At 36.4% G+C, this 12,046-nt stretch overlaps 1 protein-coding gene across 4 annotated transcripts in view; it reads right to left on the bottom strand.

Annotated features, from left to right (window-relative positions):
• The window catches only part of LOC117125353 (E3 ubiquitin-protein ligase RNF8-like), a 26,600-nt gene that overhangs the window by 7,897 nt on the left and 6,657 nt on the right, over window positions 1-12,046 (bottom strand). For 2 of the 4 annotated variants that reach the window (XM_033271836.1, XM_033271833.1), the window contains 3 exons: window positions 10,083-10,287; window positions 4,783-5,082; window positions 4,414-4,621 (listed from right to left, as the gene is read on the bottom strand). In XM_033271836.1, coding sequence (XP_033127727.1) covers window positions 4,569-4,621; window positions 4,783-5,082; window positions 10,083-10,287 — 558 coding nt within the window. In that variant the 3' untranslated portion in view covers window positions 4,414-4,568. Of the gene's footprint in view, window positions 1-4,413; window positions 4,622-4,782; window positions 5,083-5,708; window positions 6,015-6,751; window positions 7,019-10,082; window positions 10,288-12,046 lie in introns of those variants that run through there. The other 2 variants (XM_033271834.1, XM_033271835.1) reach the window with 2 other exon arrangements.

Raw genomic sequence — 12,046 nt, 5'->3', positions numbered from 1 at the left:
GTTTTGTGTACGTTCGCTTACGTCGCTATTGTTTATTGGTCAAAAGATGTTGCACTGCAATTAAAGAATCTTGAAATCATAGAAGCAAATTTGAGTGTCTTATTTTGCGTTCTACATACCAAGGCCATCAGCTGAACGATTATTGGATGAAAGGTCCAGATTTACTAAACAACTTGTTCAGAGTAACACTGAAGTTTCGAGAAAAGGCAGTTGCATTCATGGGAGACATCTCAAAGATGTACTGTACCACCGAATTTTGATCCCGGAGCAGGACCAGCATGTTCATAGATGCTTATGGAGAGATATGGATGTGAGTCGGAAGCCAGATATATATGTAAAAACCGTACTAACATTTGGTGACAAACCAGCTCCAGCAATTGCTCAGATAGCACTACGAAAAACAGCAGAGGAAGCATCAGCCACCTATCCGGAAGCGGCGAAAATCCTAACAGAAAGTACCTACATGGATGATATCTGCAACTCTGTAGACACTAAAGCTGACGCAGTGAAGATGACGAGTGAGATAGACAAGATCCTTGCAAGTGGCGGTTTTAATGTAAAAGGGTGGTTGTCCAACAAAAGCTTAAACAATACTACATCGGATGTAGTGATAAAGGTAGATGTACCACAGATGGTAACGGAAGAAAAGGTGTTGGGGACAGTTTGGCAACCACAGAATGATGTCCTCTCCTACAAAGTAAACAGCATTGGTGATCAGAAGAATAAAATGACTAAGAGAAGAATTTTGAGCACAATCGCACGAATATTTGATTCTATAGGGTTCTCTGCAGCATTTCTGATCCGAGCCAAAATAGGAATGCAACGGTTGTGGCAGCAAGGTTTAGAGTGGGATCAGGAGGTAACAACTGCTGAACACGAAACCTGGATGAACCTCTTCAAGGAAATGGAGGAGTTAAATCACATCACTTTCCCGAGATGTCTAACCCCACCAGAGGCAATTGGAAACTCGACCCTATGCATATTTTCTGATGCTTCAGAAAATGCCTTCGGAGCCGTTGCCTACATCAGATGGGCAAATGGAGATAGTACATATGGGGTCAGATTTATAGCTCCAAAGTCCAGAGTAGCCCCGTTGAAAAAATTGTCAATACCAAGGCTCGAATTACAGGCTGCTGTTATTGCTACACGACTATATCCAAAGTTCATATGCAAAGAAACGAGACTGCGAATAGAAACCGCTGTGTTTTTTACCGATAGCACCATTGTCCTGTCCTGGATCCGGAACCAATCAGGAGTTTTCAAGACATTCATTTCCAACAGGGTTGGAGAAATACAAAGTGATTCGGATATATCACAATGGAGACATGTCCCAGGGGAAATGAATGTCGCCGACGATGTATCCCGTTGAATACACATCAAGCAGCTGTCTCAAAGATGGAAACACGGGCCAGAATTCCTGTATCAACCAGAAAAGGATTGGCCAACAGAAGCATCACATGTTAACCAAGTTGAGGTTGACAATGAACGACGGAAGACACAATCAGTTCTTGCAGCAGGTGTGATGCCCGAAATTATTAATTGTGAGAAGTTCTCTAGCTGGAGGAGATTGGTAAGAACCACCGCATACGTACTGAGAATTGTCTAGATCCTCAAGAACAAAGGACAGAATGGTGAGCCAGCCAGGACGGGCCCACTTTCACCACCAGAACTACAAGAAGCCGAAGAATATTGGATTAAGTAATATAAGAGAACAGAAGGAAGAATTCAAGACCTTGACTCCATTAAAGGATGATAGAGGGATAATCAGAGTAGGAGGTAGAATTGACAATTCGATTCTGTCATATAACATGCGACACCCAGCTCTACTTCCAACTGGACATCACATATCCAAACTTATCATACGGTTCACCCACCAGCAAGGACACAATGGAGTAGCTACTACAGTGGCGAAGACTAGACAACAATATTGGATTTTGAAGGCACATACTCTCGCCAAAATGGGAAAATATCGATGTGTAGTTTGCAGAATTATGGCCCACCAAGTTGAGTCACAGATTATGGCCGATTTACCAATGCATCGATTAGCCCCATACACTCCGCCATTTCACCACACGTCTTGTGATTATTTTGGACCGTTCCAAGTGAAGATCGGAAGAAACAAAACAACCAAACATTACGGGGTAATCTTCACTTGCCTAAACACAAGAGCTGTCCATCTGGAATTAGCCGTGGACTGTTCTACCATGGAATTCATCCAAGTATTACGAAGATTGTTTGCGATTCGAGGCTACCCGGCAATGTTGATAAGTGATAATGGTACTCAACTAGTCGGAGCGGAACGAGAGCTCAAAGAGATGATTAAAGGATGGGACATTGATGAGCTAAGGCAATTTGGCGCAGAAAAGTGTATGAAGTGGAAGTTTGTAACACCAGCAGCACCGCATCATAACGGGTGTGCGGAATCGCTAGTTAAAAGTTGCAAGACAGCACTTAAAATAGCAATCGGAGCACGGATATTGACACCTTTTGAACTATACACTGTTATACTTGAAGTTGCTAACTTAGTGAATCAGCGACCAATTGGCCGACTTCCCACAGATCCTGACGATGGCAAGTATTTATGCCCCAATGATGTATTGCTTGGGAGAGCGTCATCGCATGTTCCCCAAGGCCCGTTTAGGGAAACCAGTAACCCTAGACATAGAGTAGAATTTGTACAGAAGATAATCAATTCCTTTTGGAAAAGATGGAGTCTTTACCACAATTAGTACCGCGGAAAAAATGGACAATAGATAGACGTAATGTTTGTCTTAATGATAGTAATTGTATCTGATCCAAATGCAGTACGTGGAAAATGGTCCATTGGACGAATAACTAATGTGTTCCCAGGACCAGATAATAAGGTTAGAAACATAGAAGTTAAAACTAGTGATGGTAAATACCGCAGACCTATAACTAAAATTGCAGTGATATACCCAGTAGAAGGTTATGAGGAATAGTTCCTCATCGGGGTGGAGGATGTTATGCTGTGCTGTGTAAAGTCTATAATACTGTATTCCTATTTTTCTCCCTTTGAAATTCAGAATAAAATTAAATTAACCTTAAGTAGATGCAGGCACCTAAAATTTTTGAGTCTGTTAGTAGGCCTTGTCACATAAGACACCTCGTTGAGGCTAGCTCAGCACAATATATTCAGGAAGGTCTATTGGGGTCACTTTGGGTGGGTTATACACATGTTTTTCAGTTTTTTCAGTCAGTCGGAAAGTAACAGTACGTACAGTTGGATTATTATAGTCTCAGTGAATTCAGTACTTAAAATTTCAGTTGTTTTTTGTTTTAAAGAAGTCCTGCCATAGTAGTAAGTACTAATTCCATTTATTTAGCATTGTTTAGTACTCTTAGTTTTAGGCCCTACCGTTTAATTAACTACTGCAAGTTTGTGCATACAATTTATTTGTTATTCTGTATATTTTTTCAGATCGAATAAAGCTATAAGCATATTATATACGGTCTCGCAGGGCTTCATTTACTGTTTGGTTTATCAATTTCTTTGGACGATCCATTCATTCGATTTACATATAGAACTTCATGTTGTCACAACCTCGAGGAGCTTAAGAACAACATAAGAGAAGAAAATAAACCATCAACTAATGTACAAATGTACTGTTAATTATTTTTTTTCTAATATATATTTTTTGGTTTTAGTTTAGTTTAACAATTAATATGATGATCATTAATAATTATTACAATAGTTTGGTAATTTTAACCACTTATTCAATTCGGCCCACACAGCAATTCTTAGAGATTCTTTCCAAAGTGTGTTACTTTCCTTATCCTGTCATAGCGTGTTACTGTCCTTTCCATTACAACACCTTTCATTTTCCTCTCCCTTTGTTCTATTTCCTTCTTATTTCATTGTATGTTCCCAAATCTTTCCTTTCCTATTCTTCTTTCTGCCTTATCATTTCTTTCATAGGTTTCCTTGTCTTTCTTTCCTTTTCCATTCTTAAACAGTATTTCCTTATCTTTCCTTGTCCTTTCTTCGTTTTCGTATCTTTCCTGTTCCTTTCTCCGTTTCCTTATCTTCCTTTCTTATATTTCCTTATCAGTCTTAAATTTTCCATTCTTATACTTCCTTAACATTTCTTTCCTTTTCCTTTCTTGTGTTTCCGTGTCTGTCTTTCCTTTCCTTTTTGATGACGCATTAAACCCAAATACTGTATGGGCATATCACAAATTTTTGTCACATAAATTTGAATGAAAATGTATACTGTACATACAGCAATCTATCTTTACATAAGAGTAATTAATACAATAAAAAGCTAAAATTACCCAGCTTTTCTAGATGCCAGGGAGCTCAGCCCCTGAACCATGCTGGCCTCAAAATACTGTCAGACACACCTTTCAACAACATAGCTGTCTCCACCCCTGAATATTGTTTATAGGCCCATTTATTATTATTATTTATTATTTTGTCTGCTTGGCATCTTTTACCAAACTTTTTGTTTTGGATAGGATGAGGCACTGGCTGGAATAAAACATTTAAAGATACACAGTACTGTACTGTAATTTATTATCAGTGCAGATCTTGAAGCAGCCAGGTGAGGTCATTGGTACTTCTCCGTCCTCGGACAATCATTTTCGGAGTGCCCATTCATATCTGTGAAAAATATTTTTTAAAAAAATGTTAATGTTGATTCTATGATCCAGGTTGCCATTTCACACTCAGAACCTAGACACTCCTTATTGTTTGAAAATGCCAATTCTGGTAATGTACAGTACTGTTAAAATCTAAGTATAAAAAAAAAAATTATGGCTTACCACATCTGTCGCATGTTTCAGTTGGGTGGAACATGCCATCAACGTCTGAAACCATGGGATCTCCTTCCCAATCTGTGCTAACTTCATAATCATCATCACTGTTGAACCTATCATCATTAGCATACTCCTCATGCCATTCGTCTTCATAAACTCGTCGGGCATAATACTCATTTTCTGCATATGAATCATAATAGGGTTCTTCGTCTTCCTCCTCCTCTTCGTCTGCTTCATCTTCCTCATCATCGCTAATCATAATTTCTTGTTTGAATGTTCCACTGGGTGCAGCTGTACCAGTGATGCCTGGGAGAAGGACGCAAACATGATTTGTGGTTTGAAAAATGTTTTCCCAGGTTTAAAATTCACTACAGTTTTATTATATTATTCTGATGATACATGTGTATGTGTATTACTGTATACGTACTGCAGATCATCAGCTACATTACAGGCAATTACGAAACGGAATGATCAGGATGTTACAGATTAGTCTCACACGTTCATGTGAGTGATAAAAGACAAAGACAAGGAGACAAAACAATTTTTCAACCTCAGTAGTTTATTATTTTAATAATCCGTACTGTATGAAATATTACAAACGCAAGGTAATGGGAAGGCTAATGTGAAACTTTATCTGAAATTTTCAGCCATCCATATTTTTTATAAATCATAGATAATTATCACTGTCTCTGTCAGTGAAATCTTTATTATTTATCATAATCAAATCATTAAAAACTTGTCTTATTAATTAATTATTTAGTATACTATTTATAATAATAATCATAACAGATTCCAAGTTAGACAAACTTGCATGCATGAGATTCCACCCCTAGGGGTAAAGCAATCAATCCCCTGATGTTACTAATACTATGATATTTTAAATCCGTAATCTGTCTCTTATACACATCTAGATGTGTATAAGAGACAGACTTCATACTGCACTAATGAAAAACATTATCAATGCACAGAGTGAAAAATAATTCAAATTAAAAAGCTTTTATGAATAAAAATGTTTTGAGATGCCTTCTAAATCCAAATACATGTATGTATTTATTTATAAAAAATTAAGTTATTAATTCTGATAGGTGTTGACGTCTTCTTTCGAGGTGTTCTTCAAGGAGAGGTCAATTCTGGTAGCTGTTGACGTCTTCTGAGGTGTTCATCAAGGAAAGGTCAAGAGTGATAAGGTGCCATTCTAAATGTCCTTGGACAACCGTTTACAGAGTGACCACTTTCATCTGGGGATGTAAAATCATTACACTATTAATACTCTGTAATGTAATGTTCAATCAGCTAATATACTCTAGCTTGAAAAAATTGAAAATATAGCAGTGATTATAAAAAAATAAAAATGCATTAAAATTAAACATACTGTACTCTACTAATATTATGTCAGGTATTTTCACAAATATGAGTCTTTTGGTAGAACCAAGATTGTAAACATACTCTGGAGAAAATTGCCTCTAAAGATAAATAAATGACAATTTTCTTTAAACTGTCTATCATAACACTTTTGATAGACACTAAAAAAAAAAAAAAAAACATGCCTAAAAATAAAAAAAAACACGCTTTAAGTTGATAATACATTAAAATGTAGTATCAAATCAAAAAATATAAATTAAACTTGAAAATTGACCTGGCTTAGAAAATGAAACATGACTCATTTTGTAACAACACCTCACATGTATATATTATGTTGTGTAGCCCAGAGACTATCCTATAATGCTATAGCTACTGATTTTTACCTCCTTTCGATTGGGCTGGGGGGGGGGGGGGGGGGGGTGTCAAGAGTTAATTTATTTTCCCTTCATGTAACACAGAGTAATTCTAATGATAGGACAGCTTTGAAATTCTCATTCTTCACTATGGAAATCGAAGAAATTATGAAAATCTCAGCAATATTTTTCGATAGACACTTTAATTCTGGAAACCCCATTAAAGACAACTGATAAGGACTCTGTGGAAACCAGCTTACCGCATCTTGAGCAAGTCTGTTCAGGGAAGAAATTGCCATTAACATCTGCAACAATTGGCCAATCTCTCAAATCGGTGTCAGTTGAAAAATCATCATCACCATTGAACCTTCTGTCGTTACTATATGCCCGCCTCCACTCATCCATATGCCTCTCTGCCTCAGAATCAACTTCTGAAGATTCCTCCTCCTCCTCCTCCTCCTCAGAATCCTCACTTATTACAATCGACTCTTGGAATGTACCACTGGCAGCTGAAGAGTCTGGTCTGTCTGGGAGGATTTAATAACAGAGGGTGTGATAACACAGAATTCAATAGCAGGGAACGAACAGAAGTTGTTTAGTAGTGAACATAGATTTTTTAAGGATTTCTTCATGTTTAAATTCTTCATTGTTGCAAGACACAAAATGACAATTGAAGTTCTGAAAATAATTCATTACTTTTAATGATAATTATTGAATTGAATACTGTAATAATCATGATTGGATTAATCCGTAATTCCAATCATGCAGTGTGTATGTCAATGTTTTACAAAGTTACCATAATCATAAACAACATGCTTAAATTACTTATTGTAGAAAAATAATACATCAATAGAAATGATAAATTCTTCTCAACACATACTTAAAACTATGAATTAATTATTGCAAAGAAAATAATGAATTTACATAGTTGAATTCAATAATACAATACCCAGAACTACCGGATTTGTTACTAAACTTATGAATAAATTTAAATCTATTTCCTTCTACTTTTCAAGAAAAAAAAAGCTCTTGTTTCATAAATAATACAATACAATAACTGCTTTAAAAGGATGTTACACTACTTTGTCAAACTTTTGCAATTTATAAAATACAGCATATGTTATGTATATAAAATTAAAAATCAAATCACTATAATTTTATAAATGTACTCAGACCGAAGAAGACAAAATTGTGGCTCTGGCCATTATTAATATTAAATCTAACAATTCTCCTTTACAGACAATATTTGGCAATCTTCGACTTATTAGGATATTCAATACATTGACAGCAAATAAGCTCTTGTACATCAACGCACTACACCGTTTTTTTTTTGTGTGTGTTTTTTACGAGTCTATCCTGTCGCTAACCAAAAAAAAAGAAGCCCAGACACAGATTAGAAGCAGAGGAACCAACATCACTGCGCTGTTCTCCTGCAGTTTAAAACCACCAGCAAGCGGTGCTTCGCAGGCACAGTACTCACAAGCGCTCTAGTGATGTTGGCATCTAGTCTAGCCTACCCTGTAGTGGAAACAAAAAATGTGATGTGACATACTACAATAGATGAGCTTGTTTATTGCCTGAATAATTCCCTAAAAAATTGACTCGTTGGGACATTAACGTATTCTATTGCTCGCTCTAAGATCGAATTGACCTGTTCTGGTGTCCTTCATCATATGCACTGCTGTTTTCATCTCTAATAACGTGGAATATAGCCATTTAAATTGTTGCTCCTTGTGGATGTCGGTGATTGGTTGTGTATTGGTAATTTTCGTAGTCAGGCATTTGGTATTACATACCCCAGTCAATACTGGTAATATTGTCTTCGATTGTAGTGGTATCAGTATCCTCTGTACTGTTGTTTTGAGATGGTGATGATCTTTCTATGTACATCTGACTGCTGATCCTTATGCTCAAACCCGGTGCAAGTACTGTTGAGTTTTGACACCTCTAAGGATGTAGGTCACCATGAATGGCATCCATACGCAAGTTTACATCTCATGAGTCTGTTAAAAAGCGCGATTCTAGTAGAAGTGTTATGTGTCTCTTTGTAAATGTGTTTCACTATTGATCCTAAGACTGAGTTTTTCCTGTCCAATGTGGATATCATTGCACAGTATTCTGATCAAATGCAGCCGATAAATCCATGTAACAAATATACAAGTCGCGCTGTGAAAGGATGTCAATCATGTGTACTGTATCTCCTTGCACATAATATATGGGGAGGGTGATGGAGATGGTGATGTCATATCACAGACAAGATGATGTCATACCATATCATACATGGGCAAATAACATGTATTTATCATAAATGCCTTGCATCACAAATGTAGCAGAATTGCTCATATATGGGGATGAGTATGCGTGATATCACTTCCATATATGGGAAGGATAATGTCATATTACACACATACTGTATATGAGCAAATCACATGTATTTGTTAATATAAATGCCTTGCTCTAGAACACAAACAAACGCGATTTGAAAAAATATATGAGAATTTCTCGTATATGGGGACGAAAAAGCCATATCACGTGCCTATATGGACAGGATGATGTCATATCACACCCTATAGGAAAATCGCATGTATTTTCTTATAAAATGTGTTAAAAATTGAATAGAGCTTTCGACGAGACTTTTTTTTATACCTTGTTTAGCGAGTCCGCCGCTCACCAATAATGACTTTGAATAAAAATAAAATTTTATTTTTTGCCAAAAAATGAAAATTTCAGACAAAAAATAAAAGATATATTCATCAGCATTATTTCATTTTATGCCTGCCGCTGGTTTGAAATCTACAAAAATAAGATATGTATATTTCTACCTAATTATATTAATTTAAAGCATTTAACCAATTCATTAATACACTGATTACATTCAACAATACAATTTTATTTTCTCCTCCATCTGGATGTTTTTGGTAAAACCATAGAAAACTAAATTTAATTTTCATTTTTTTCTATCCTCCTCTGACGATTATAAAAAAAAAAGTTTGCAGAACAAGGAATTAAAAGGCTCGCCTTTTACTTTAATATCAAGAGCTGAGCCAAAAAATCTACACCAGCAGTTCTCACACTAGATTACACCTCTGAGATACAATTAATTAATTAGCGAGCGTCATTTAGTCACATGATCAAAAACTTTTTCTCGTACATTTTAATTTCCTTAGACAGCTGGTTTAAACGCGAAACATACGCGAGCCTAGGCCTATGTGTCTATGCTTGGTTATAGATACCCAGATTTACACAAGCAGTGCGCATCAGTGACTTGGCCTTTGCCGACAACAAGGTTGACTGAATGCGGCTTTTTTCCCTCTTCCTTTGGGAGCGAAATACAGAGGCTTTTACAACAGTTACCCCGCCATGTTCCATAAAATAGATTAACACTATGAATATATGATTCATTTGCATACCGCCTACCCTGAAACCTCTTTCTTAAAGAAGGTTGATAGCAAAGAAAATCTTCGCCAACTCGGTAAGTCTAGCCGCCATTTGTCTAAGGTTTTTGTGACTTTGTGGGTGGGGCTTCGCGTCCTTGTCGACATGTCAATTGTTTCAATTCAAAAATGCTAAATAAATATTAAATTACCCTACTTTTTCTCTCCTTGACTATTTCAGTTCTCCTTATTTTTAGTTCCTCACTCAATGACTCCACCATCTTGTCGATGTAATTGTCGAGAACAATCGAGCGTGTGTAAGTAGTCACCTTTGTGCGACAGCATGGGCATTCTTTCTTTTTCTTGAACCACTCCATTATGCAAGTGTGACAGAAAGAGTGAGAACAATTCAGAGTTGTTGCCTGTCCAAAGATGAAAAAAGGACCATTATTTTCACTGCTAATTATAGAATTGAAATTGGTTTTGTGTCTCACACAGTGGCATAATAGCTATGAGCCCCCACTTGCTATAACCAGGAGCCCCGGACCATAAAGTTCCCCTAGATATTCATCAGCATTTTTCATTGGTGATCTGCTCTCATCTTTTTTTCTTATTCTTCTTTCTTTCTCCATATTTTTGTTCGCATGATATCTCAAGAATTCCAGGAGTTACACACAAGATTCGCTTCATCGATCAATTTGGCTTCGCCTGGAATAGACATGGCGAGGTTTTCAAGGTGACCAGTCATGCGTGACATCAGCTACGCGCAATTTTGCATTTTTACATTATTGATCATATCAGCCTAACCATTTGCCATTTCAAAATCGTATTAAGTAAGCATTAACTTCAAGTCAATGTTAAGTGTAATGTACCCTAATTTTACGCATGCGCGTGATAACGCATGCTTCAAAATTTTAAAATGCTCGGAATCACTTTTTGACTAAATTAGAGCATGTTTCAGGCCATTTTAAGCATTTCAAAATTTTTTGGAATTTACCACTACGCGCGTGCATTTTTACGTGCGCAGCACGTAGGAAGCTAGAAAATAATTTTTTTGTCACATTTTAAGTTCCTGACATTGTTTTTACAAGTTTCCGATCTTTTCAATCACCTTATGGCCAATAAAAATACCGTACACACGCATCAAACATAGTGAACTGTGCGCATTTGTGCCGATATACAGTGAAATTTTGCTAAAATCAGGCCTAATTTCAAACAGTTACAGCTCTTTAGGATGAAAGGTGACCCCCAATTTTTATTACATATTCTAAAAGCACATGAGTTGTAAATATGATTTTCTAGCTCGTGACGTCCTCATATTGCCATCTGAATTCAACAAACTGAATATTATCGATGACGTCATTTTAAGAAATGCGCATTTGAACGTATCTCACTTATTCTTGGTCGATTTTGAGTATGTTGTAGCTGAGGCAATTCTCCTTCATATATGGGACATTTTTTTACACTTTGATGACGTCATCATTGTCAAAATATAGGGTTTTGCTTACCCCCCTCATCTTGCTTTCGTCAAACCTTTGATGACCCCATAATCACCTTAATCAGTCGTGATTTCTGAATCATATTTAGTGGGCATAAACTTCAGTTCATGGTTAAATGTTATGTACCTTATATTTTTGTGCGCGTGTAATAATGCGAGCGTCAAAATTAAAATATGCTTTATATCAAGTCTTTTAAAAAAAATCAGTTATGCTCCTTAGGATGAAAGGTGACCCCCAATTTTTATTACATTTTCTGAAAGCACATCAGTTGTAGATTTGATTTTATATATCATAATAGCTGATCGGACATTGTGACGTCATCATATTGCCATCTGAATTCAACAAACTGAATTTTACCTAAGACGTCATTTTTAAAAATGTGCATTTCAGCGTATCTTGCTTATGCTTGGTCAATCGTCTCTAAACTTTAAGTATGTTATAGCTAAGACTATTCTCTTTCATATATGTGACTTCTTTTTACATTTTGATGACGTCATCATGGTCAAAATAAATGCTTTTTCTGACCCCCTCATCTTTCTTTTCTAAAAACGTTGATGACGTCATATCATCTTAACCATTCGTCATTTCTGAATAATATTAAATGGGCTTATTATACTTCTCAAGGTTGAATGTTAGGTATCTTACTTTTTTGTTTGCGCGTCTTAACGTGCGCGTACGCGTG

This window comes from Anneissia japonica, unplaced genomic scaffold, assembly GCF_011630105.1.
Source record: "Anneissia japonica isolate Jap-2015-1 unplaced genomic scaffold, ASM1163010v1 scaffold2003_len1103335_cov173, whole genome shotgun sequence".
NCBI classification, from domain to species: Eukaryota; Metazoa; Echinodermata; class Crinoidea; order Comatulida; family Comatulidae; genus Anneissia; species Anneissia japonica.
This window is presented reverse-complemented; position numbering and strand designations above follow the sequence as displayed.